The sequence below is a fragment of the Eleutherodactylus coqui genome, chromosome 8 (assembly GCF_035609145.1).
Source record: "Eleutherodactylus coqui strain aEleCoq1 chromosome 8, aEleCoq1.hap1, whole genome shotgun sequence".
NCBI classification, from domain to species: domain Eukaryota; kingdom Metazoa; phylum Chordata; class Amphibia; order Anura; family Eleutherodactylidae; genus Eleutherodactylus; species Eleutherodactylus coqui.
Window position 1 is genome coordinate 4,684,143 of NC_089844.1, and position 27,789 is coordinate 4,711,931.

The following is a 27,789-nucleotide window of genomic DNA, read 5'->3' on the forward strand; positions in this document are numbered from 1 at the left end:
AGACATTCGTTAGATTCGGCGCTCTCCTCATTATCTCAAGCAAGTGACGTGCGCAGTAAATAACGAGGATAACAGATCCGTCTCGCGGTGAATATCGTTATTCTCAGGTTATTCTCAGCCAAACACTGAATTACTAATTACAATTTAAATTAAAATAAGACTTTGACAAATGCTGGAGCTGCGAATCACGCGGCCGCGCCGGGGAGGGGGGGGGGGGGAATCGGGAACATGGATCATAAAGCTTATCTCTGTCCCCTGCTATTGGGGGGGGGGGGGGGAGAGGGAACATGGATCATAAAGCTTATCTCTGTCCCCTGCTATTGGGGGGGGGTCACACTTCCCAACATGTGAACCCACATTCACAAGGCCGTTTTCCGCCCGTTTTCCGCCCGTCTCTAATCCACCAAGAACGATCCCAATCTCCCGTAACGCCCAGGTTTGGCCAGATTTTCATAAACCGCGCCCATTTTAAAGACCCTTTTGCAGGACAATCCTGCAAGAAACGAGATGTGGGGCGATCAGCTGATCGCTCCCCGCTCGGTGTTATCGCTCCCCGCTCGGTGTTATCGCTCCCCGCACGGTGTTATCGCTCCCCGCTCGGTGTTATCGCTCCCCGCTCGGTGTTATCGCTCCCCGCTCGGTGTTATCGCTCCCCGCTCGGTGTTATCGCTCCCCGCTCAGCGTTATCGCTCCTCGCTCAGCGTTATCGCTCCCCGCTCAGCGTAATCGCTCCCCGCTCGGTGTAATCGCTCCCCGCTCAGCGTTATCGCTCCCCGCACGGCGTTATCGCTCCCCGCTCGGCGTTATCGCTCCCCGCTCGGCGTTATCGCTCCCCGCACGGCGTAATCGCTCCGCGCTCGGCGTAATCGCTCCCCGCTCGGCGTAATCGCTCCCCGCTGAGTGTAACCGCTCCCCGCTGAGTGTAACCGCTCCCCGCTGAGTGTAATCGCTCCCCGCTCGGTGTAATCGCTCCCCGCTGAGTGTAATCGCTCCCCGCTCGGTGTAATCGCTCCCCGCTCGGTGTAATCGCTCCCCGCTCGGTGTAATCGCTCCCCGCTGAGTGTAATCGCTCCCCGCTCGGTGTAATCGCTCCCTGCTCAGTCTTACACATCGGAGGTGAAGCGCTGAGCAAGAAGCCCGCAATCCAGCAGTCATCTCCCTGCTAAACGCTGAAGACCTTAGCGGTGTCCTCGGCACTCGTTTAGATGACTGTCATCGTTTGTTTCAATTCCCTAATGATAGAGGAGGGCAGAGCCCTGGTGCCTGGGGGGCACAAAGACCCCCCTGTCACATAACAGCTTTGTACATGGCACATGGTGGGGCGAGTATGTTCCAGTTTTTGCATTGAGTCTCCAGCCGGCCTCCGGCAAACACTGTGAACGAGGTTTTCTTCTTGGCATTACATTCTGAGTGAACTGTTTCTTTAAGATTATCCCCATTGTTGTTTTTTTGCTCCCCGATGCTTAAATAGCACCAACCTACTCTGCAGTGTTGTACACATATGGCAGTCAGACACAAGATATCTGATGGTGGAACAGGAAGCACTCATCCCCTATCACCCCCGGCGCCTCCCAGAGTAGTGCAGAAGTCATGTAGTCAGTAGTAGTTTTCTGTTGGGTCCCTTTAAGAGTATTAGTCAGTATGTTCAGTGTACTCACAAGTATTCTCGGTGCGCTGAGTGGACGGCAGATGCATTGCTGTAGCGCCATAAGACGATCGCAGAAGATAAGACATCCAGAACGGCATCAAACTGAAAGGTAGAGCGGGAGAGAGAACAAGGCGGTTAGTAATCCGTCGTATCTAAGAGGCGCCCCGCCGGCCGGGGGACACGGAGGGATCGGCAGCTGATTCTGGGCTTCAAAAGGAACTTAAAGGAAAATGTCATCTTTAAAGGGAAGAAGAAAAAAACTGCTCAGACGGCTATAAAGTAATAAGACGCAAACCTCTCCTCACCGATCCGCCAGCGCTCCTCATCTGACACCTCCCAGAGGCGCCGCTGCTGCGGACATGTGACTGCAGCGGCTAAACAGCCATAGCAGCTCAGCACTGGAGTCAGTGATTGGCTGCAGCAATGAGATCCAAGAAGGGCGGCGGCATAAGCGGGGTCGAAATAGGAGAAAAATGTTTATTGCTCCATAAAAAAAGGCGCCGTTTCGACTTGTTCCAAGTCTTTCTCCAGCCTGATGCACATACATTTATAGTGAAGACTGATGGGGAGGACACTCCTCCAGCTCATGAATCAGCCATTGACACAACACACCTGAAACAAAGAGCCGACATGGACACAGAACAGACGTGTCAGTGTACAAACATTAAAGTAAAACCTGGAGCGGATCCGTGTGTTGGACCGCTCCACATAGCCTTCCGCTATACCTCCTCCGACGACCTCCTACACAGACTGACTCCTGAAGACTGCTCTGACTCCTCCTTCACTTCCTGCCTTGCTCCTGCACTTTCTCTCCTCCCTTCCCCCTCAGCATAGAGGCTCACTGTGTAGTTTTCCACTCTAAACTCCAACTACACCCCCTGACCAATCAGTGGGGGCATGACATACTGCCAATTAGCAAGCAGCTTTTGCCAAGCTTTTAGCTTAAGAAGGGGAGAAACGGGGTTTATCTGACGTAAGGCACCTCCTATGCCTCCTTGAAACACATAGACAGGTGTGACAGGATAATGATTGTGTGGCTATTTTGGAGGACCCTCTGGGCCACTACACATAGATTTTGCACTGGATGCAATGCAGTGCTCTTATGTCCGTGCAGGCAGTGGGAACAACGATCCACATGCATGCAATGTAAATAAGGACTAGAGGGAGAACAGTAAGGGGTATATACTCAAAGGACACTAACAGTATATATAAACCGAACGTGCATAGAAACAGTCACAAAGACAACTGACGGAAAAATACTTACCAATGTACTAAAGTACCAGACAGGAGGAAATATCTAATAAGCAAGTACAATGTATTGGTTTGTATTTTGGCAAGAATACGTAAGCTCACAAGCCCACGATAAGGGTCCTTGTTGTCTTGTGAGGACAACTAAAACCACAAAAAGGGAACTCAGCCTACAACCGAGGTGATCATCCTGCTGGAATTTAGGGGCCTGGCACACTCTAGGTGGTAACAGGACTTTGTGCACACCTTCAGACGTCCATTGACCCGGATCTTGTCTACACCTACATTCATTGGACAGGACTAATCTGACATAAAAGGAACATGTCGTCAGATATCGCCCACCTGACAACATATAGGACATCAGATGTCTGGATAACGCATCTGATTAAAGGCAAGGGATCAGGGCCTGCAGAACATGCAGACAGGGAGGTCAGGTGTCCAGACCATCTTCAGGGAAGGTGGGGGAAGCAACTCAAACTAGCAGCATGCATTACACCAAGTACTGAGAGGGTAAGGGATTATGGATAATTGACCAGCACCCTTGTAAGATATGCACAGACCGATGGGGATTGGTTGGCTGGAGAACTCCACACCATCAGTCAGCCAAACCAGTGTGCTCATGGGAACGCATGGAACTACAGGTCCCAGGAGCACAACATGACAAGTGCTTGATGTATGGCAGTGTGAGAGTGAAAAGCTAGAAAAACGCCCTCCCGAGGGGGCGGCTCCACACCTACTTTATAGTAACACAAGATCTGATGTAAATCTCATCTCTCTGAATATCAACGATGAAACAATATCATTATAAACTCTGCAAAACAAAAGAAGACAATTAGCTATTTCAGATTATGCAGACGAGAGTAGATATTTTTGGAACGAGCCTCTTGTGAACCAGCCTCAGTCCCCTGGTGACTATTGTACTTGGCTGAGGCCCAAACCACGTCAATAACGCAAAAGATAGTTAAAAGCAGAATCAGAATCAAAATTCTGAAGATTGGAATGGGAATGAAAAAGAAGGAAAAAGTATTGATGGGTCAAAGGGGTCTATTTAAGGGTACCTATTAGGAAATTGTAGTAGCAGTGTTTCTGGCGCCACACAGCTCTGCTACATGCATGTCACACATACACAGCTCTGCTACGTAGCTTTCGCATATACGCTGCATGTGTTTTACAAAGTCCAGCTGGTGGCTGCGGTTACATCGTGGCTTGTCGCTGCCTCATGTACCGTATTTTTCGCTCTATAAGACACACTTTTTTTTCCTCCACAGTGGGTGGAAAAAGTCAGTGTGTCCTATAGAGCGAACATGCTGAGATCTGACCTGACCGGCAGCTGAAACAGATCGTAAATCCTTCTCACTGAGCTGGCGGCCCTTGGTATACAAACAGGAGAGCAGAGCGGCCGACAACAGCTGATTGCTGGGGGCGGGGGAGTAGCGGGGAGCTGTTGTCCTGCTATGGAGCTGACAGTCTGATACACATTGCAGGTACGATCTGTAGCAGCACCCGATGCTCATTAATGAGAGGGAACTTCTGCTCCCCCTCATCAGTCAGCTGTAGCGGGATCATGCCATCTCGGTCCATGGTTGCACCCCTTAGGCTGGTATTTTCCTGAGCTCTCTGGTGAGGTTGGGAAGGACATAAAGCCGAGATCAGAGGACCTATAGCCTGGAGCCGGGGTCATTGCTGCTGGACACCAGGACATCTGAGCACATGGACAACACTTATCTGCTGTCTACATAGCAGAGGTGGGAGAGAGCTGCATGTATGGTGTATATATAAGTGCCTAGTTATGCACACATTTATACACCATACATAACCATAAAGAGAAATGCCATGCAGGATCCTGGAAAGTTTAGTGACAACTAATGGAATCATCATTACATTGTCACTCAGCTCTTTCAGAATCCTGAATGCCAAGTGCAGAGCTATGCAAGCATGTATACAACATGCATTGCTATGACTAGTTAAACATGACATTCAGGGCTCCTGGAAAGCTGGGTTACAAGTAGAAAGATAACCATTACATTTACACTCAGCTTTCCTGGATTCTGAATGGCAGGTTGACAAGTTTGATATACTTCATTCTGAGTTGGTACTACTGCTCTTTATTCCTCATGTATTACCTGACTAACTGCCTGGTCTGGGGGAGCTCCAAATATTTTTTTCCTATTTTCCTCCTCTAAAACCCGGGTGCGTCTTATCATCAGGTGCGTCTTATAAAGCGAAAAATACGGTAAGCTGCATTAGCTGCTCCTTGAACCCTCTGTGGTGACATGTTTGCATGACAGCGACAGTTAGTTACAACACTGGACAGCGGTTGATGATTAGATGAAGGCTTGACCGGTCTTGGCGGCACTAGCACCTGAGATGACATGATATCACGGTCAGGAGATTCAAAGATAGCGGGGAAGGACTCTGCTGCAATGTTGTTGGTCAGTATGCATTGCCAGCCATGTGTGTGGACATTTGTGAGGTGTCAGTTATTGGAGTCTCCACACAGGGGTGCAGCTGTCTGACAACCAGCTATAAACTGCAAGACTGAGTACTGCTGTATCCATGGCAACTAAGGCCTCAGGGGTTTGCGTCGCATATAGTCTGCCCATAATTCCTCATTCAGTGCAGAAGGACCTGTGATGACATCACCATCATGTGATCAGGGGGTGGAGCTCAGAGCCGGTAACTGACATCACAGTGGAGGTAGGTTTTTTTCGATGAAATGTCAAAAACAAAAAAAAGTTATACTCACCTGTGTCAGTATGCCACTCCTGCTCCCAGCTCTGCAGTCAATGCCCGCACACGTATTCACCTGATTGCTCTTCCCAGAAGTCAGCAGTTGAGCTGTATGGACACGGACTGCAGAGGCCGGGAGCAGAGGGAGCGGCATTATTGGGTAGGGATCCATTTGAAGCATTGTTACTTGCTGGGGGCCCATTTAAAACATAATAACTGGCTTGGGGCCTGAGTGGGAAATTATATGGAACATTTCTACTGCATGGGGGCCTATATGGAGAATTACTATGGAACAGGGGCCTGTATGGGAATTATTATTGGGTGGTTGACTGCGCGGGACACATGACATCCATGTCCGCCATGGAAGCTACAAGCCGGTCTATGAGGCTCATTTATTTCATGGAGGCCTAACGGGTCACAGATAGGCGGCAGCTTGACATGACCTGCAGCCCAACATGTTCTGCCCTTCCTAGTGAATTTGCTGCAGCCAGCTATGTACGCCACATAGGTTCCTCCCCTCCTACAACCTTCCTGGTTGCAGTAGGCAATTAGCTGACCCTTATATACTTTGCCCCACTTGCTGCCAGTTTGGGTCCCTCTAGAACATGGGGCCACATTGTAATTTTTTTCCAAGGGCACTTTGATTTCCCAATCAGTCACTGATAAACACTATTGTCCAATCGGGTGTTAGAAGGTGCGTAAACGATACATAAAAAACAAAAAACGGTGTGAATAGTGTTCACTCCAAATATCTCCTTTATGATTTTGTAGGTCTTCTTTAGATCTAGTCTGTAAAGGGATCTGGCGAAAAAAGGCTGCCAAGCTTTGGGGTGTTGAATGAAGGATGTTAGTGTCATTCTAATGATTGCTGTAGTGAGCCTTTAATGCGTCTGCCATTAGCTCGGGCTGAGGGATATTAAAGCCGCATTCCCCGGGGTCCCATAACTAAGGATCCTAGTTTTAGCTTCTCTCTTAACCTGTCTGGCTAACAATTTTGCTGGTTTACCCACTGCAGCATACGGATTTGTCTTGAGCCTGCAGCATACGGATTTGTCGTGAGCCTGCAGCATACGGATTTGTCTTGAGCCTGCAGCATACGGATTTGTCTTCAGCCTGCAGCATACGGATTTGTCTTGAGCCTGCAGCATACGGATTTGTCGTGAGCCTGCAGCATACGGATTTGTCTTGAGCCTGCAGCATACGGATTTGTCTTGAGCCTGCAGCATACGGATTTGTCTTGAGCCTGCAGCATACGGATTTGTCTTGAGCCTGCAGCATACGGATTTGTCTTGAGCCTGGTTAATTCCTGGTCAAATTTGCTAAAGAGAGATTGATGTAGTTGAAGAAGTTGCTTATGTGCGTCATCTGAGGAAGATCTCCGCAGGACATTCTCCACCGCTTGGATTTTATTAATGAGATCATCTACTTTTATTGACTTCTCTTTTTTAAATCTTGCCCCAATGTAATAAATATACCTCTTATATAAGCTTTATGTGCCACCAGACCCACTTAGGACTTGAACCAGGGACAGCATTACAGTTAAGGTAGTTTTTGATCTTGTCTACTACGAGGGGCGGCTGATAAGTCTTTGGCTTCACCCAGAAAGTAATGAGATATGAAGATGACACTTTCCATTTCTCCCACATCCTCTCCACTGATGCCAACACACTTCTTACATCGGGATTCCAAGTTCTGTAAGCCTTGTAAAAAGAAGGATTTCGGTTGTGCCTCAGACCAGTCATCCGTAGCAGCCGTGGCATCAGGAATGGTGGGACATTTGGTCCCCTTGAGGTGTTTCTTCTGGAAACAGATGATAGTCGGAGGGAGCTAGATCTGGTGAATGAGGTGGGTGGTCAACCAGCGGGAAGCCTAGCTCCACCAGTTTTGCCGTGGTCGCTTGTGCAGTGTGGGCGGAGGCGTTGTCTTGCAGGAACAAGAATCCTTTGGACAGCTTGCTGCGCCTTTTGGCCTTCAGAGCTGCCTTCAATTGGTCCAAAAGTTCAATGTAATCCCTTGCATTGATGGTGGAACCATTGTGAAGATCGTCCACTAGCAGCACGCACTCTTTATCCCAGAACATAGACGCCATCACCTTAGTGGCTGAGGACCACTGGGCCTCCACTCTGACTGCTCCCCCTAGTGGTGGCTGTGTATATCTGTATGTAGTGAGCTCCTCCTAGTGGTGGCTGTATATATCTGTATGTAGTGAGCTCCCCCTAGTGGTGGCTGTATATATCTGTATGTAGTGAGCTCCCCCTAGTGGTGGCTGTATATATCTGTACACAGACGCCATCACCTTAGTGGCTGAGGACCACTGGGCCTCCACTCTCTGACTGCTCCCCCTAGTGGTGGCTGTATATATCTGTACGCAGACGCCATCACCTTAGGGGCTGAGAACCACTGGGCCTCCACTCTTCTGACTGCTCCCCCTAGTGGTGGCTGTATATATTTGTATGTAGTGAGCTCCCCCTAGTGGTGGCTGTATATATCTGTACACAGACGCCATCACCTTAGTGGCTGAGGACCACTGCGCCTCCACTCTCTGACTGCTCCTTGGTTTCAGGGTCATACACATAAATCCAGCTCTCATCCATAGTGACCGGTCGGTCCAGGAAGTTCTTATCAGTCCGTAAACGCTGACAGATGGACCGGGAAGTTGTCACTCGATGCTTTTCTGATCTCTTGTCACACATTTGTGGACCCACTGTGCAGATGGCTTCTTCATGGATAATGACACAAACACGTTCCCCAGAATCCCCCATGATGTTGGCTATTCCTGCGGCCGGCCGATTCTCCAGTATGGGGTTGTGCGCAGCATCGGCGATCTCTGGAACAACAACCCCTCTCGGTGGTCCAGGACGTTCCTCATCATTGGGGCCGAAGTGGCAACCAGTTCATAACTGTAGAGTATGAAGGGCATTGATCCCCCGATGTCTGCCACATATCACCAGGAATATCCTGCGCCGACTTTATCACTCCTCTGCTCTCATTGGCTGTGAATATCGCCTAAAACTCCGCCATGTTGTTTTCCCGCATGCCGTGATCACTGTGGCCATAAGCTACACACATATATTAGACACATAAGGCTTTCATGTGATGTAACATCCGTTACCATAGAAACAAAGAACACAAAGCCAAAGACTTCTCAGCAGCCCCTCGTACAATTTCCCTATATTTAGGTACTTTCATTAGAAATGTATTCATTCTCCAAGGTTTAGGATGTGAATACGGAGGTCCCAAGGAGAGGGTGGTAACACAGGGCGCGTCGTCGGACCATGTGGCTGTTGGTAATAATGACCATAAGTCTATCCTGTGGCCGGCCAAGTAAAAGGAAAACTAGCGGGAGGAGGCGTTCTTCCAATGGCAAGTGTCATGTAGGTCCCAGCGAGGGCATCGGTCTGTGACTAGTGCCGGTGTTCGCTCTCTCCAGCTCATACTGGACTCTCCACACACTACCATCTCGCCCCTGGTAGGCCTCCGCACCTCGCTCATCTGTTTGGTGTTGGCAGCATAGATATTGGTTCAGGTCACTGGAACTAAGCTGATCGTCAGACTGGAACGATATAGCCGCCGTTAGGGTCTAAGTTGTGGTTCTTGACAGTAAAGCTTGAAGTTTTTCTTCTGGCGATAATTGCTCCAGCCTTTTTCTTATCCGCATTGGTTAGCATGTTTCATGGCGGGAGGGGCAGAGGCTTTAACCCCTTAGTGACAGAGCTTTTTTGCTTTTTTCTATTTTTGTTTTTTCCTCCTCCCTTATAAAAAATCGTAGCTCCTTTATTTATCCATCGACGTCGCTGTATGAGGGCTTGTTGTTTGCGGGATGAGTTGTAGTTTTCAATGGCGCTATTTATTGTACCATATAATGTACTGAAAAACTTTAAAAAAATTCTAAGTGGAGAAAAATGGTAAAAAAAATGACATCCCACCATCTTTCGGTGCGTCCTGTTTCTACGGCGCAGAAATTGCAACAAAAGTTACCCAAGACTGGGGGCATCAGCCTGACTGACGCTCCCTTACCAACTAATAACAAAACTTACCGACAACTTCTTTAATGTCAAATGTGGGGTAGGCCACAGCTTTATTAAAGATTTAACCCTTACTACCTATTATTTTTAACTCGCTAACCCTTCCCATGCTCCAACCCGCTTTATCTTAACTGAAATCAACTTTAACCGTTCCACTGGACGTTTGTAAGCCCGCTTTCCTTGGGCTTGTAAACCTTCCTTCAAACCAGCATGGAAAGTTCAGGCACAACCAGCTGTGACGACTTCCAACAACTAAAGTCTTATAACGTCTCTCCTTGCCCAATCCCCGGGCGGGTGGGTGGGTGTCTTGCACGGCTCCGTCTTCTCTCCTCACTTGCTTCTCACTTCTGTTCCTCTTCCTTTCTTCTTCCCCCCTTCCGTTCTAAGCTCCTCCCCCTTTCTATCTCGCTCTTAACTTAAAGCTCCGCCCCCAGTCCCCTGCAGCCGCGTTAATCACTGTGCTGCATAAGAGACTGGGGGCATCAGCCTGACTGACGCTCCCTTACCAACTAATAACAAAACTTACCGACAACTTCTTTAATGTCAAATGTGGGGTAGGCCACAGCTTTATTAAAGATTTAACCCTTACTACCTATTATTTTTAACTCGCTAACCCTTCCCATGCTCCAACCCGCTTTATCTTAACTGAAATCAACTTTAACCGTTCCACTGGACGTTTGTAAGCCCGCTTTCCTTGGGCTTGTAAACCTTCCTTCAAACCAGCATGGAAAGTTCAGGCCACGCGGCATGCGCCGTATCCTTCACGGCGCATTCCGCCCCACCCCACGAACCCGAGCTAGCGCAGCCTCGACTCCATCCTGCAGTCCTGACAAGAAAGTGTCCAAACCGACTTCGTTCAGGTGTACCCCGTCACTCCTCAGTGCACCTCTCTCTCTGTCCTCCAGCTCCCAATGTCGTATGGCAATCCCCCCCAGGGAATGCACAAATTTTGAGACCCTTTGGTTTACCACCTTCCGGACATTCTCAATTGCTTCGGGGCTTTTTGCCCCCCTCCAACGTCTCCTGCCGATAATGTCCGACCATACCAACATGGACTCCTGAAAGCACTCCCTAAAACGGAGCATGTCTTGTTTCATTAGGACGAGTAGATCGCCCAATTTTATTTTTCCTAGGTCGTTCCCCCCGGCGTGCACGACCAGAATGACTCGCCGGGGGGTCCACCTGCTAATGTCCGTGATAATTTTCAGCAAACTGGGCCACTGCAGGCCTCTAACTCCATACCAGTTTACCACCGTGTCCGTCAATCCCAGGCTCCTTCCTGGTGGCCGAGTTGCTGCCCTCCTTTCGGCCCAATACACAAAAGAGTGACCGACAATCCATATTTTCCACGGTTCCGCAGCTGAAAAATAGAAAACAAAGAAAACAGAACCCGTACCGTCCAACCGAAACGAATTAACCAACAGACAGCAAAACCTAGCCACTCCTAATTCCTATAACACTAGGTCTGGTCTGATGTATGATTTGTAGGCCTGCGACTTCCATCTGCCCAGACGTTTTACGTCTTCCTCCTTCATACCATGTGCGTCTGCCATGGTTGCCGCCCCTATTCTGAAAGAATGCGTACCGAATTCGGACGCATCCAGACCTGCCGCGCGTAGGGCTGAACGGAAAACCGCCGAAAATTGGAACCGGGTGAGGGGTGTGCCCGGCGCATGAACAAAAAATTGGTCACAGATATTACGCGAGCTCATATACTCACGTACCGTGGCTACCGGGCACCACTTGGAGCCCAGGCTGTTGATCGCTAACCACTCGCCTCTGCCGTACGTGTCTGTTTTGGACTTTCTAACGCATACCCGCAGAGACTCTCCCGAGGGGATAACGTCGTTGTGGCGAAGGCCGCCCGGCTTGTTTTTGCTGGCCGGGACCAACTCGCCGATGCGCAATGCCGCGAAAAACGCCACCGAAAAAGCTGCCCTGAATAGCAGCGCTTCCGAGCTATTGTCGCACACACTTTCTAAAAGTTCTAGGAGCCTCACTAACAAGGAAAACGTAATCGGCCGTCGCTTGTCAACGCGCGTCTTCTCCTTTTTCCAGCCGCGTATTACTTGGCGGAACATAAAATCCTTCGTGACATCCGCCTTGCCGTGTAGTTTTAATAAAAACGCTACGCCGGCTAAGTGTTTTTTCGCTGCACCGACGGACCGCCGTTTTTTTCGCAAAGCTGCCAGCATATCCAGCGTCGCCGCTCGCGCCTTCTCACCGTCGGCGACGGAACCGCCTGACAATGAAAGCCAATGTAGCCAAATGGAATTATAACTGTTCCACGTCGCACGCGTGACCGATGACTCCACCAGCTTCAGTAATTCTGCTCTACCAGCTTCCATAAGTGAGGGGGGCATCGTGCCCCCTCGGCCTCCGCCTGGGGATGACGGTCCCTGAACGCCTCCATCTGAAAACGAGAGAGTGCGTCAGCCGCCCCATTGTCACGACCCGGAACATGCCTGGCTCGCAAGTAGATATTGCTCTGTAGACATTTCAAAACCACGTATCTCAGCAACGCCAACACGGGTGGGGAAGCCGATGTCTGCTTATTGATAACATGTACTACTGCCGCATTATCTGACCAGAAACAGACCTTGCGGTCCTGAAACTCCGAGATCCATAATTCCAAAGCTACCACCACGGGAAAAAACTCCAACAGCGTCACGTTTTTGGTCCACTTTCTAAGCAACCAACTCTGGGGCCAGGGTTCCCGGCACCAATGGTTATTGAAAATGACCCCAAAGCCTCCTGATCCCGCAGCGTCCGCAAACAGGCATATGTCGCTTCCGGTCACCTCCTCCTTAGGGCATATCACCTGCCCGTTGAAGGATTGCAAAAACACCTTCCAGATATGTAAATCAGCTCTCATCCCCTGCGTCACCCGCACGAAATGGTGAGGCTCCCGAATTCCCGTCATGGCTAACGTTAGCCTTCTCGAGAATACCCGCCCCATGGGGATAACTTTACAGGCAAAGTTAAGCAGGCCTGCCAGACTCTGTATCTGGCGCAGGATGACCTTCCTGCAGCTGGACACTTCGTTGACCACCTGGGTCAGCCTTGCTACTTTCTCCACTGGTAGCCTGAAAACCATGTCCTCGGAGTCGATCTCGATCCCGAGGAAGGTGATCCGTGTTAATGGGCCCACCGTTTTTTCCTCTGATAACGGGACCCCCACCCGACGCATGAGGGACTGGAAGGTTTTTAGCAAAATTGCGCAATCGGCTGATGTCTCCGATCCCACAAACAAAAAATCATCTAAATAATGTATCACCGATGAGATGCCCGTCTCATGCTTGAGTAACCACTCCAGGAAAGAACTAAACAATTCGAAATAATAACACGAAATCGAGCATCCCATCGGCAGACACATATCTATGAAAAATTGGTTCTCGACCCGGCACCCCAGAAGGTGAAAACATTCGGGGTGAACAGGTAACAACCGGAAAGCGGACTCAATGTCCGTCTTCGCCAGCTGAGCTCGCTTGCCCGCCGCCCTAACCAAACGCACCGCGCAATCAAAAGACGTATACGTCACCGCCGCCTGATCTTTTGATATGCCGTCGTTAACCGAGTCACCGGCGGGGAAAGAAAGGTGATGAATTAAACGAAACTTACCGGTTTCCTTCTTAGGTACTAAACCCAAGGGGGAAACCCGCAAATTGGTAAAGGGCGGTGTTCCGAAAGGGCCGGCCATGCGGCCCAGCTCCACTTCTTTTATCAATTTTTCTTTGACCAAGTTAATATTATCCGACGCCGATTTTAAATTCGGGGAAAACATAGATGAGGGAGAAAAAACAAACGGAATCACGAAACCCACGGAAAAACCGTCTTTAAGCATTTTTGCCGCCTGCCTCCTGTGGTAAATGTCTAACCACGGAAGCAGGACCCGACTTTTCACTGGCGTTCGGTGCTCCACCGGCACCACCCACTGCGGCAGACGCTCTTTGTTTTTTAAAGCAGCGAACTGCTGCGTGCTGCCCCCCGCAAACCGAGCATTCATGTCGGAATTTGCAGGTGGCGTGAAATCGGCAATGGCCCTCGTTATAGAGCCAACATGTGCCGTTCGGTCTCTGTGATGCCGCGGGGGGCTGTTGCCCGCCTCCCGCGGCTCCCGCCGGAAAGGACGCTCTGGCGGGCCGTTGTGCTAGGATCAGCTGGATCCACACGTCGGTCGCTTTTGTGGCCCAGCTTATTTGACTCGTTCCGGATACGCGCCTGCGGAAATCCTCATCATAGCGCCACCAAGCTGACCCACCGTGCAGCTTGTAGGCGCTGTATATGGTGTTTAAATAGACCATCAACTCTGGACCTTTAATCGGCTGATGCTGACACACCACATGAGCCAAAACCATATACGCCTGAAGCCAATTGCCGAACGTCTTGGCAATCTTTGGCTTCTTTTCTGTTCCACGTTCGGACAACCGTTCCTTGTCCACCATAACGTGGTCCACCGACAATAAGGACCAAATATCCACATATAAACCTTTTTTGATCCTTTCCGTAACCTCTTCAGCCAAACCTACCCCTAGCGGGGCAACACCGCAGAACATAGAATCTGCATATTTTAAACCTTCCGTTGGGTCACCATCTGTACACAACGTTGAGCTTCCAGACACATTACTCACAGGCGGGCCTCTGCCCCCCGGTGAACCACCGGATCCTGCAAGCCCCTCTTGCGGATCCACCTTGCTCAACAAAGACTTCAACACCGCAACCAAATCTTGTTTTTCCGCGCCCTTCGCGGGATCCATCACATTACACCAAGCATTTTGTAATGACAACTCACCAGCTCGACCGACCTCCGGCAACGCCAAGGGTGATGTCCCAGCTGTATCCCTCCTCCGGATCCTGTGGTCTGGCGTGGGCTGACGACTGTCCTTTTGCGTAGCCTCCTGCGCCCTCTGCTGATGGGCCAAACCAGGTTGGTGTCCGCACGACCGTCCATGCGAGTGGCCACGACTTCTGTAACTCCTGTAGTCTCTTGCACTCTGTTCAGCTTGTACATTGAGCAGGTGCCGATGTTCTTCAGAGTCCCGTCTATCTTCTCTTGAGCTGCTCCTATCTACTCTGCTGACTCTTCTTGCCCTGCCGCTGCTGCTACTTGAAGCGCTGCCTGCCTGCTCTAGCTGGCGCGAACGCCTGGCATCTAGTCTTATCGCCCTGGCTCTGTCCCTGCGCCTACGCCTAGCGCCCTGTCCTTGGCGGCTACTGCTAGCGTAATTACCTGATACTTGGGATGCATAACCCAACGTTTCTTGCAGCCTTGGGTCGAGGTATCTCGGGTTAACGAAACACCTATGCTGCATGCCCGTAGCGGGTGGCTGCACTAATGAAGTGTGTCTGCTTGGCCTCTGTGTGGTGTATGACCCCCCTTGCTGACCCGGGTATAGGGAAGACTCCGGTCTATTACCGCCATAGCAAGATGGCATACCGCGGCTATGACTCGCTTGGACCGCTGCAAGTGGGCTCTGGGTCGGGCTACGTGACCCCTCGAACCGGCTACCCCTGCCTCGATGTGACCTTCCTGGGCGTAAAATGGCAGGGGTTGGGCTGCTGGCGGGGGTGCTAGCGGGGCTGCTAACGGGGCTGCTGGCGGGGGTGCTGGCGGGGGTGCTATAGGTGGCGGCTGTTCCCGTGATGTTCCCCCTCTTACTTGGCCCCCTGCCTTTTTGTTGCCTACCTTCGGCCCTGCGCTCTGGCTGCGATGCTCTGCGGTGTTGGCGGGGTACGCGCCCTTCCCGCGTGTTCCCTCTCTCCTCCGTCTGGCTCATGACCGCACCACTCCTCGTCTGCGCTGTTTTGCGCGCCGGCGCGCGCTTCCCTGTTGCGCTGGGTGCTGCTGCTGCTGCTGTAGAAGATGGCTGGGCTTCTATTATTCTGCTCCCGCTCGCCGGCGGTGAGCGCTGCCTCGTGGCGGGCCGTTTTCCCGCCAAACGTTTTGAACCCGGCGCCATCTTGCTTCCGGTTTTTGCGGCGGCCGCCGCTTCATCTTCTCCCCTGCTGCTCCTCATTCCGCGACGTTTGTTCGCCGGGCTCAGGCTGAGCCTCGCTGGCGGCTGCTTTCTTCGCTGCGGTCTTCCCCGCAGCTGCTCCCCTCCTTCCGGCGACGCTTCGCTGGCTCTCCTCAGTTGCGTTCCGGGTCCCTCCGGCTCCGCCGCTCCCGCGGCCGTCGTGTAGCTCCGCAGCAGCTCCTCCAGCCATCCGGTGCCGTCCTGGCTAACTGCCTCCTGGATTTGCGCCCGCAGGTCCTCCATTTTCTTTCCCTTCTGGTCTTCTCACCGGACTCCTCTTCTCTTCTTCTCCCGACGTCTCCGGTCCTCAGCGGTAAGCTTCTTCCTCTTCTTCTTTAACTTTAATCCTCCGCTCCGCTTGCTCTGCTTTCAATTTGTAAATCCAAATTTGTAATCCACGTGTCCTTCTGCTGGTTAGCAAAAACGAAAATCTTCTCCTCCAGGCAATTGTATTCCACGTGTCTTCTGTCTTGCACGGCTCCGTCTTCTCTCCTCACTTGCTTCTCACTTCTGTTCCTCTTCCTTTCTTCTTCCCCCCTTCCGTTCTAAGCTCCTCCCCCTTTCTATCTCGCTCTTAACTTAAAGCTCCGCCCCCAGTCCCCTGCAGCCGCGTTAATCACTGTGCTGCATAAGATAACTTTTTTTAAGATATTAAATTTTTTACAATTATTTTCTGTCTCCATTTTGTGCGCACAATGACTTTTTTATTTTCCTGTTGACATAGTTGTGTGGGGCTCATTTTGTGCGGCACGTCCTGTCGTTTCTGTTGGTATCATTTTTGCAAACAATTGACTTTTTGAACGCTTTTTATTACATTTTTTTGGAGATAGGGTGATCAAAAAAGTGCATTTCTGGCATTCTTTATTTCTTTTTTCATACCACGGTCACCGTGCAGGTAAAAAAATGCATTAATTTGATAGATTGGACTTTTACGGACGCAGTGATACCAAACATGTATTTTTTGTTTATTATTTAGATTTTTTTATTGCAAATATGGCAAAAGGTTTTTTTTTTTTGAACTTTCATTACTTTTTTTTTCTTTTAATAATTAGTAAAACTTTATTGATCTTATTTTTATACTTTCTTTCAGTCCCCCTGGGGGACCACAACCAGCCATGCTTTGATCGCTCCTGCAGTATGATGTAATGCTATAGCATTATGTCATACTGCTTTTTGACAGGCAGTCTATCAAGCCACCCCACAGGAATGGCTTGATAGGCAGTCTGCCGAGGCAGCCCTGGGGCCTTTTAGAAGACCCCCAGTTGCCATGACACCTGCACAGCTCCCCTGATCTTACTGCAGCATTTAAAGGGTTAATAGCCGCGATTGGCCGTACGGATGATTGCGGCTATTGCCTGCGGGTGTCAGCTGTAATAAACAGCTGACGCACTGTATGGAGGGAGATAGCGGTGCCACCTCCCCCCATACACGTCATGCAATAGCAGGACGTAAAAACACTATTGGGCCATCACTAAGGGGTTAAAATGTGACTCCTGTAAACACACCATGTCCGCTCCAGATTTCAGCCCCTCTCCCCAGACAGCTCTGCCCCTAAAGGGAGAGTTAAGGCCCCTCACATTGAAGGGGCAATTATTTAGTACATTTCCTTCTAAATGCATTGTGGTAATATGGAGGCGGCCTGGTAGTGGCATGTCCAAATATTACATTGTGAGGAGGTATCCGACCATGCGACCGGCCTCAATCGGGGGTGGACAGTCACTCAAAGTCCAGCAGACTCCGATACTTCAGTAAAAAAATCTAAAAAAGGCAAAGCAAAAAGGAAGCACAATCAATGGTCTCATTTTCTTCTGTTCCAGCCGGAGTTGTTCCCTGAGGGCCTGGGATTTTGGGAAGCCCATGGGTCTGGAGCCAAGGGGATGTCCCAAGTTTCGAGAATTTCTTCTCCAGACTCCAGATTATGGATGAAATGTGTTTGGCCATTTCTATTGATCATTAGTTCTATGGGAAATGAATCCGGGCAATCGCATCTGGAGGCAGAAATCTGGGTTTAGGGAGTCTATGGATTGTATCAATGATAAGGACCCCTGGAGGAGTGTCGGGGAGCACCTTTAGGATAAGACGCAGGGCAAAGATCTCCAAAGGCACAGACTCAGGGATCTCCTGGAATGGAAGATTATTTGGTCTGCTGCGATCTTCAATATCTGCTGTTTTTGCACCTCGTCTTCCAGAGTAATGAGCGTCAGTTTAGTCGTTGTGGGGTTTAGTCAGCTCTTGCATGTTATGCTCAGTAGGGTCTACTCTCTCTCCTAGGTCCTGGACAGACTTAGTATGTGCAGAACGCATGGTTTTCATGTCGTCATGGATGGAATTACTCAGAGAGAGGATCATGTTTTTAATGAAGTTCTCCGAAGCTGGTTGATCAGGAATTTTGCGATATGCTCTTTTGATCTCTGAACTTCCCAGATAGACATAAAATTGTCATGGAAATCACTTCTCCCTGCTGGAGATAGCACAAAATTTGAGTCGCTGCCAGGAGTGGTTATCCCAGTGTTACTGCCAGGAGGGGTTGTCTTAGTGTGCCTTTCAGCTCTCATTGAGTGGGGGAATACAAATGAGTGCTCATTGTGCAGAATATCCCTTTCTTCCTCCTCTCCCCTCTCCTTTGCACATACTCTTGGGAGTGATAGAGCCCCTCCAGGTGTAGCATTTGATATTGAGTCCTTGTCCATAGTATTATAACAGCAGGTATAGCTGCGGCAGCCACTTCATAGGATACTGCCGACCCAGGAGAGGAGCGCCTGCCGTCCGGGAACCTCGCTCCTTCCCCACACTCTTCCTCCCCACCTGGGGATCCTGCTGATACAGGGGCCCCCTCGGAGGCACCGTCCGATGTCCCCCTCCACTCTCCAGCACTGTCGGGGCCTCCACTCTCCAGCACTGTCGGGGTGGGAGGGGAGTCCCCTGGGTTTTTGAGGACTCACTCAGCTTGTAGCTATTTCCAGTAGCAATGTCAGGGCTGGACCGCGGTGAGCAGTTCTTGCTGTTCCCTCCTCTCCCCACTCCAGGCTCCCACGCAGCAGTCAGCGCCATCTTGGAGGGGATTTCTTTGGATGTGAAGAATGCCTCCAGCTTCTTTGGCTGGGCTTTGGAAGCCGTAGTTTTGGTGGCATCAGGGTCCAGGGATCCTCAGTAGCAGGAATAAGTAGATTCTCCTCTCTCCTTGTGCTGTGATGTTGCTTTATAGGGGGCTACAGCACAGAGCCTTCCCTCACACGTCCATCTTCCTCCGGCTCCCCAGCCACTCCCCCGACTGTCTGGATGTTTCTGTATTGTCAGTGTCTTTTATGTGAGGGGATATGATGTGTATTGCATATCTGTAGCAGTGAATGGGTTACTGTCTACAAATGTATCTTTGGTATGTCCTGTGACCTTGTCATATATATGTGGTTGCACGGTGCATGATTGAGGTCTGTTCAGTTCTGTCTTCTGGGAGTCGTCTTGTCAGTCCTGCTGTGGAGTGTGGAGCCTGTCTGCTCACAGACACCTTCAATCTAGAAGATGGAAGAGGCACAGAGGATGGCGTGTGTCCAGGGCCTATCGGGGAACTTACGCTGAATGTCAAATGGAACCGCCAGACTGTGTGATCCACCATGTAGCGCTGAGTGTGGATCTTCAACCGTGAGTGTGCGTCAGTAGAGTTGATGAGTGAAGGTGAAATGTGTCCAGGAATAGAGTGCCACAGATCACTTGGCCTGCGAGGAGCCCTCTGCTCTCCCGGGTTTCTTCCCTGTCACACCACATGTTCTTCTGCATCAGTGTCTTTTGCCAGTGGATGTAAAGTCTTCTTACAGAAAATGGCTTTACCGACCGTTCCCGATTCTGCCTTTAAGAAGTCAACTCTGAATGTGTGGACTCTTTATAACACCGTCTAGAATTCACCGCGGAGGACGGTCAGTGGCGTCACACGTAACCAAAGGACTACAGTTAAACCATTGTTGGGTTTTCCCCATTTAATACCCTGCCCTCGGCCCCTTGGACATGTCCCTGGTTACCCTCCGGGTGGGAGACTGTAGAGTCCTGTGACAAGGCCTGATGTCTCCCAGGCTGGGGCCTGCTCCTTGGAAGCTGCACCGGGGCCACTGGAGCAGCTGCCACCTCCTGATTTCCAGGCACCACCGTAGATTGGCGCTTGGGAATGAAGGTGTTGATTCGTCACAACTCCAGCAAGCAGCGGACTCTGGGGAGGGATGATGTAGTATTAGGGGGCCCGACCCACCACTGCAATGCGAGAGCAATGATTAGGAAACCAATGATTTTCAAGGATTTCACTCATTTGCATTCTTTTTTTCCTAAGTCTCGCAGCGCACAGAGTAAAATCTGTGATATCGCTTAGTGTTTTCAATGGAGCCGGCGGAGTGCATTGCGTTAGCTATGGCAGAGGAGTCCTTCATTCCCGTGGGCACCGCAGGGATGAAGAAATCCTCTCCCACAGCTGTGACAACTGTGGCAGAAATCCATGATGCTATCCCATTTCTTTCAATGGGGTCGGCACTGTATATATATATATATATATATATAGCAGACGACTCTTCTAGTTGAGTGTATGTATGTATATATATATATATATATATATATATATATATATATATATATATATATATACACATACATACATACATACATACATACATACATACATACACACATACACACACACACACACATACACATACACTCAACTAGAAGAGTCGTCCGCCTCTTCTCTCCTGTCTCGGCAGTTGTCTTCTGTGTTCTGAAGGCCAGGCATTGAAAAATCCCGGCTTCCAGAAAGTGCTGGTCTCATTGGCTGAGCTCTCTGCCAATCACAGGCGGACCTCAGCCATTAAATGACAGCTGAGGGCTGCCTGTAATTGGTCACAGCCCTCAGCCATTCATCAATGAGTAACTGAGCGCTCAGCCACTAACACCAGTGCTTTCTGGGGGTGGGAATATTTCAATCCCCGGCCTCCACAACACAGAAGACAACTGCTGAATCCGGAGAGAGGAGCCGGACGGCTCTTCTAGGTGAGATATATATATATATTTTTTTTTTCTTAGATTTTTTTACAGCTAGCGATGATTTTCAGGGAATGGCTTATATCTCAAGCCCTTCCCTGAAAATCATGCCTACAACTCACTGCTTTCAATGGGGTCGCAGACGTGCCAGCCCCATTAAAAGAAATGGGATAGCATCATGGATTTGGGGGATGAAGGAATCCTCTGCCATGACAGCTGTGACAGCTGTGGAAGAAGTCCGCGATGTACTCCCTGTGTTTTCAATGGGGCTGGCGCTGCTGCCGCCGTCCCCATTAAAAACAATGAGCGATATTGCAGCATTTTCTCTGCGTTGCGAGGCACTCAATCTTTCATGGTGGCTGGAGGACTAAACAGGAGTCAGTGACGCTCCTACTGGCTGACAGAAGCGGCTCCCAATGACTCTCTATGATGTCCATAGACCACAAGATGACCAGATATCCCGATTTAGGCAGGACAGTACCAATTTGGGACCCTGGGTCCCGCCTTCCGCCAGGACCCCAGTGGGACAGCCATTTGTCCTGTTTTTGTCCCACTTTCTGGTAACATCTGGTCATCATTACAGTGATTACCGGATACTGTGGTGGTCACTATTATTGCTGGGGCTGGAATAGGGGAGGGCTAATACTATGGGGTACTATGGGGGTCTCGCACCACTAGGGGGAATGAACCATTGCCAAGCAGTGCCAGCGGTAAAAGGTAAAGTGGTTAGTGGTACAGAGGGCGAGCAATACACAGGGTGAGCGGTGCAGAGGCACAGAGGTAAGTGGTACACAGAGCAAGTGGTACAGTGGGTGAGCGGTGCAGAGGTAGAGAGGTGATCGGTACACAGGGAGAGCGGTACACAGGGTGAGCGGTGCAGAGGCAGAGAGGTGAGCGGTACACAGAGCAAGTGGTACACTGGGTGAGCGGTGCAGAGACAGAGGTGAGCGGTACACAGGGTGAGCGGTGCAGAGGTAGAGAGGTGAGCGGTACACAGGGTGAGCGGTGCAGAACAGAGAAGTGAGCGGTACACAGGGTGAGCGGTGCAGAGGTAGAGAGGTGAGCGGTACACAGGGTGAGCGGTGCAGAGCAGAGAGGTGAGCGGTACACAGGGTGAGCGGTGCAGAGGCAGAGAGGTAAGTGGTACACAGAGCAAGTGGTACACTGGCTGAGCGGTGCAGAGGTAGAGAGGTGAGCGGTACACCGGGTGAGCGGTGCAGTGACAGAGGTGAGCGGTACACAGGGTCAGCGGTGCAGAGGCAGAGAGGTGAGCGTTGCTGATGAGAGGAGAGAGAGAAAGTTCCCATGTTAAAGGAGATGTCCCGCGCCGAAACGGGTTTTTTTTTTTTTAAACCCCCCCCCCCGTTCGGCGCGAGACAACCCCGATGCAGGGGTTAAAAAAACCACCCGCACAGCGCTTACCTGAATCCCGGCGGTCCGGCGTCTTCATACTCACCTTCTGAAGATGGCCGCCGGGATCCTCTGCCTCCGTGGACCGCAGCTCTTCTGTGCGGTCCACTGCCGATTCCAGCCTCCTGATTGGCTGGAATCGGCACGTGACGGGGCGGAGCTACACGGAGCCGCTCTCTGGCACGAGCGGCTCCATAGAAGACTGCAGAAGACCCGGACTGCGCAAGCGCGGCTAATTTGGCCATCGGAGGCCAAAAATTAGTCGGCTCCATGGGAACGAGGACGCCAGCAACGGAGCAGGTAAGTAAAAAACTTTTTATAACTTCTGTATGGCTCATAATTAATGCACAATGTACATTACAAAGTGCATTAATATGGCCATACAGAAGTGTATAGACCCACTTGCTGCCTCGGGACATCTCCTTTAAGTGTATTGGCAGCGTTGTTAGGGAGAGTGAAAACTTGGTAAGCATATGCGAGGGGAGGAGGGGGAGAGGGAGAGAGGCAGAAGGGGGAAGCTTTGCTACTCGCTAGTAAACACACTGAACTCTACTATGCACAGCTAGACACGCTCAGCACTGCTACGCGCAGCTAGACACGCTCAGCTCTTCTACGCGCAGCTAGACACGCTCAGCTCTGCTACGCGCAGCTAGACACGCTCAGCTCTTCTACGCGCAGCTAGACACGCTCAGCTCTGCTACGCGCAGCTGGACACGCTCAGCTCTGCTACGCGCAGCTGGACACGCTCAGCTCTGCTACGCACAGCTAGACACGCTCAGCTCTGCTACGCGCAGCTAGACACGCTCAGCACTGCTACGCGCAGCTAGACACGCTCAGCTCTGCTACGCGCAGCTAGACACGCTCAGCTCTGCTACGCGCAGCTAGACACGCTCAGCTCTGCTACGCGCAGCTAGACACGCTCAGCTCTGCTACGCGCAGCTAGACACGCTCAGCTCTGCTACGCGCAGCTAGACACGCTCAGCTCTGCTACGCGCAGCTAGACACGCTCAGCTCTGCTACGCGCAGCTAGACACGCTCAGCTCTGCTACGCGCAGCTAGACACGCTCAGCTCTTCTACGCGCAGCTAGACACGCTCAGCTCTGCTACGCGCAGCTGGACACGCTCAGCTCTGCTACGCGCAGCTGGACACGCTCAGCTCTGCTACGCGCAGCTGGACACGCTCAGCTCTGCTACGCGCAGCTAGACACGCTCAGCACTGCTACGCGCAGCTAGACACGCTCAGCTCTGCTACGCGCAGCTAGACACGCTCAGCTCTGCTACGCGCAGCTAGACACGCTCAGCTCTGCTACGCGCAGCTAGACACGCTCAGCTCTGCTACGCGCAGCTAGACACGCTCAGCTCTGCTACGCGCAGCTAGACACGCTCAGCTCTGCTACGCGCAGCTAGACACGCTCAGCTCTGCTACGCGCAGCTAGACACGCTCAGCTCTGCTACGCGCAGCTAGACACGCTCAGCTCTGCTACGTGCAGGCATATAGTTTATTCACTGAGACAGTAGGGCTCTTATTTTGTCTATATTTATTCACTGAAAAGGACCCACTAAAGAAATATCCTCTACTATTTAAACATTACCTTTAATTTATTCTGTTACAATAAAGACAAGCGCTTGTGGTGACACACAAATTAATATTTTAAACAATGCGAGTCCTGACGATGTCTAATGACTAGAGATGAGCGAACGGACTCGTCCGAGCTTGATACTCGTTCGAGTATTAGCCTGTTCGAGATGCTCATTACTCGTGACGAGTACCACGCGATGTTCGGGTTACTTTCACTTTCTTCCCTGAGACGTTAGCGCGCTTTTCTGGCCAATAGAAAGACAGGGAAGGCATTACAACTTCCCCCTGCGACATTCAAGCCCTATACCACCCCCCTGCAGTGAGTGGCTGGGGAGATCAGGTGTCACCCGAGTATATAAATCGGCCCCTCCCGCGGCTCGCCACAGATGCGTTCTGACAGAGATCAGGGACAGTGCTGTCGTGGTGGACCTGCTATAGGGAGAGTGTTAGGAGTATTTTAGGCTTATAGAACCCCAACGGTCCTTCTTAGGGCCACATCTAACCGTGTGCAGTACTGTGGAGGCTGCTTTTTGCAGTGTTGCACATATTTTTTTTTTTGTATATCGGCCATGCAGAGCATTGCGTCCTGCAGTAATTTTACATTGTCCAGGGCCAGTGCTGGTTAGGCAGGGACAGAAGACATATATTTATTGAATATAGGCAGTGGGCCTTTCCAAAAACATTTTGGAAAAAAAATCTATTTGGGCTGCCTGTGACTGTCCTCAGTGTACTGGGTCTGTGCTGGGGGTAGTTGTCCTAATTCATACGCAGCCAGCTAAGTGTTACAGCAGGCTTGCGCAAAATTCTTTCCTGCCTCTGCTGTGCGTTCCGTAAGCGAAGTCAGCCTCCAACCACAGGCCAATAAGCGGCACATTTAATTACAGCGTTCTGTTTCTGCAATACTGGTAATACACCATGCTGAGGGGTAGGGGTAGAGGACGTGGACGCGGACAAGAACGCGGAGGCCCAAGTCAGGGTGTGGGCACAGGCCGAGCTCCTGATCCAGGTGTATCGCAGCCGACTGCTGCGGGATTAGGAGAGAGGCACGTTTCTGGCGTCCCCACATTCATCTCACAATTAATGGGTCCACGCGGTAGACCTTTATTAGAAAATGAGCAGTGTGAGCAGGTCCTGTCGTGGATGGCAGAAAGTGCATCCAGCAATCTATCGACCACCCAGAGTTCTGCACCGTCCACTGCTACAACTCTGAATCCTCTGGCTGCTGCTCCTCCTTCCTCCCAGCCTCCTCACTCCATGAAAATGACACATTCTGAGGAGCAGGCAGACTCCCAGGAACTATTCCCGGGCCCCTGCCCAGATTGGGCAGCAATGGTTCCTCTCCCACTGGAGGAGTTTGTCGTGACCGATGCCCAACCTTTGGAAAGTTCCCGGGGTCCGGCTGATGAGGCTGGGGACTTCCGGCAACTGTCTCAAGAGCTTTCAGTGGGTGAGGATGACGATGAGACACAGTTGTCTATCAGTCAGGTAGTAGTAATTGCAGTAAGTCCGAGGGAGGAGCGCACAGAGGATTCGGAGGAAGAGCAGCTGGATGATGAGGTGACTGACCCAACCTGGTTTGCTACGCCTACTGAGGACAGGTCTTCAGAGGGGGAGGCAAGTGCAGCAGCAGGGCAGGTTGGAAGAGGCAGTGCGGTGGCCAGGGGTAGAGGCAGGGCCAGACCGAATAATCCACCAACTGTTTCCCAAAGCGCCCCCTCGCGCCATGCCACCCTGCAGAGGCCGAGGTGCTCAAAGGTCTGGCAGTTTTTCACTGAGAGTGCAGACGACCGACGAACAGTGGTGTGCAACCTTTGTCGCGCCAAGATCAGCCGGGGAGCCACCACCACCAGCCTCACCACCACCAGCATGCGCAGACATATGATGGCCAAGCACCCCACAAGGTGGGACGAAGGCCGTTCACCACCTCCGGTTTGCACCACTGCCTCTCCCCCTGTGCCCCAACCTGCCAATGAGATCCAAGCCCCCTCTGAGGACACAGGCACTACCGTCTCCTGGCCTACACCCACACCCTCACCTCCGCTGTCCTCGGCCCCATCCACCAATGTCTGTCAGCGCACTGTCCAGCCGTCACTAGCGCAAGTGTTGGAGCGCAAGCGCAAGTACGCCGCCACGCACCCGCACGCTCAAACGTTAAACGTGCACATAGCCAAATTTATCAGCCTGGAGATGCTGCCGTATAGGGTTGTGGAAACGGAGGCTTTCAAAGGTATGATGGCGGCGGCGGCCCCGCGCTACTCAGTTCCCAGTCGCCACTACTTTTCCCGATGTGCCGTCCCAGCCCTGCACGACCACGTCTCCCGCAACATTGTACGCGCCCTCACCAACGCGGTTACTGCCAAGGTCCACTTAACAACGGACATGTGGACAAGCACAGGCGGGCAGGGCCACTATATCTCCCTGACGGCACATTGGGTGAATTTAGAGGAGGCTGGGAACGAGTCAGAGCCTGGGACCGCTCACGTCCTACCCACCCCCCGAATTGCGGGCCCCAGCTCGGTGGTGGTATCTGCGGCGGTGTATGCTTCCTCCACTAAACCACTCTCCTCCTCCTACGCAACCTCTGTCTTGCAATCAAGATGTGTCAGCAGCAGCACGTCGCCAGCAGTCGGTGTCGCGCAGCGTGGCAGCACAGCGGTGGGCAAGCGTCAGCAGGCCGTGCTGAAACTACTCAGCTTAGGAGATAAGAGGCACACGGCCCACGAACTGCTGCAGGGTCTGACAGAGCAGACCGACCGCTGGCTTGCGCCGCTGAGCCTCCAACCGGGCATGGTCGTGCGTGACAACGGCCGTAACCTGGTGGCGGCTCTGCAGCTCGGCAGCCTCACGCACGTGCCATGCCTGGTCCACGTCTTTAATTTGGTGGTTCAGCACTTTCTGAAAAGCTACCCACACTTGTCAGACCTGCTCGAAATGCGCCGGCTCTGCGCACATTTCCGCAACTCCAAGATGGACGCTGCCACCCTGCGGACCCTGCAACATCGGTTTTATCTGCCAGTGCACCGACTGCTGTGCGACGTGCCCACACGGTGGAACTCTACGCTCCACATGTTGGCCAGGCTCTATGAGCAGCGTAGAGCTATAGTGGAATACCAACTCCAACATGGGCGGCGTAGTGGGAGTCAGCCTCCTCAATTCTTTTCAGAAGAGTGGGCCTGGTTGGCAGACATCTGCCAGGTCCTTGGAAACTTTGAGGAGTCTACCCAGATGGTGAGCGGGGATGCTGCAATCATAAGCGTCACCATTCCTCTGCTATGCCTCTTGAGAAGTTCCCTGCAAAGCATAAAGGCAGACGCTTTGCGCTCGGAAACAGAGGCGGGGGAAGACAGTATGTCGCTGGATAGTCAGAGCACCCTCCTGTCTATATCTCAGCGCGTTGAGGAGGAGGAGGAGGAGCATGAGGAGGATGAGGAGAAGGGGGAAGAGACAGCTTGGCCCACTGCTGAGGGTACACATGCTGCTTGCCTGTCATCCTTTTAGCGTGTATGGCCTGAGGAGGAGGAGGAGGATCCTAAAAGTGATCTTCCTAGTGAGGACAGCCATGTGTTGCGTACAGGTACCCTCGCACACATGGCTGACTTCATGTTAGGATGCTTTTCTCGTGACCCTCGCATTACACGCATTCTGGCCACTACGGATTACTGGGTGTACACACTGCTCGACCCACGGTATTAGGAGATCCTGAAAGTCATCCTCCTAGTGGCCCTGGTGGAAAAAGTGATGCTAATCTTCCCATCTGACAGCACTAATGGCAGAAGACACAGTTCCGAGAACCAAGTAGCAGGTGAGGTGCGGGGATCAGGCAGCATGTCCAGTGCAGGCAGGGGAACATTCTCCAAGGCCTTTGCCAGCTTTATTGCTCCCCAGCAAGACTGTGTCACCGCTCCCCAGTCACGGCTGAGTCGGCGGGAGCACTGTAAAAGGATGGTGAGGGAGTACGTAGCCGATCGCACGACCGTCCTCCGTGACGCCTCTGCTCCATACAACTACTGGGTGTCGAAGCTGGACACGTGGCATGAATTCGCGCTGTATGCCCTGGAGGTGCTTGCTTGTCCTGTGGCTAGCGTCTTGTCAGAGAGGGTGTTTAGTGCGGCTGGG

The 27,789-nt window shown here is 51.5% G+C and overlaps 1 protein-coding gene across 1 annotated transcript in view; it reads right to left on the minus strand.

Moving 5' to 3' along the window:
• The window catches only part of TMEM163 (transmembrane protein 163), a 428,078-nt gene that overhangs the window by 137,395 nt on the left and 262,894 nt on the right, over positions 1–27,789 (minus strand). Inside the window, exon 4 of the mRNA XM_066575137.1 lies at positions 1,659–1,750. Within this exon, the coding sequence (XP_066431234.1) occupies positions 1,659–1,750 (92 nt within the window). The remainder of the gene's footprint in view (positions 1–1,658; positions 1,751–27,789) is intronic.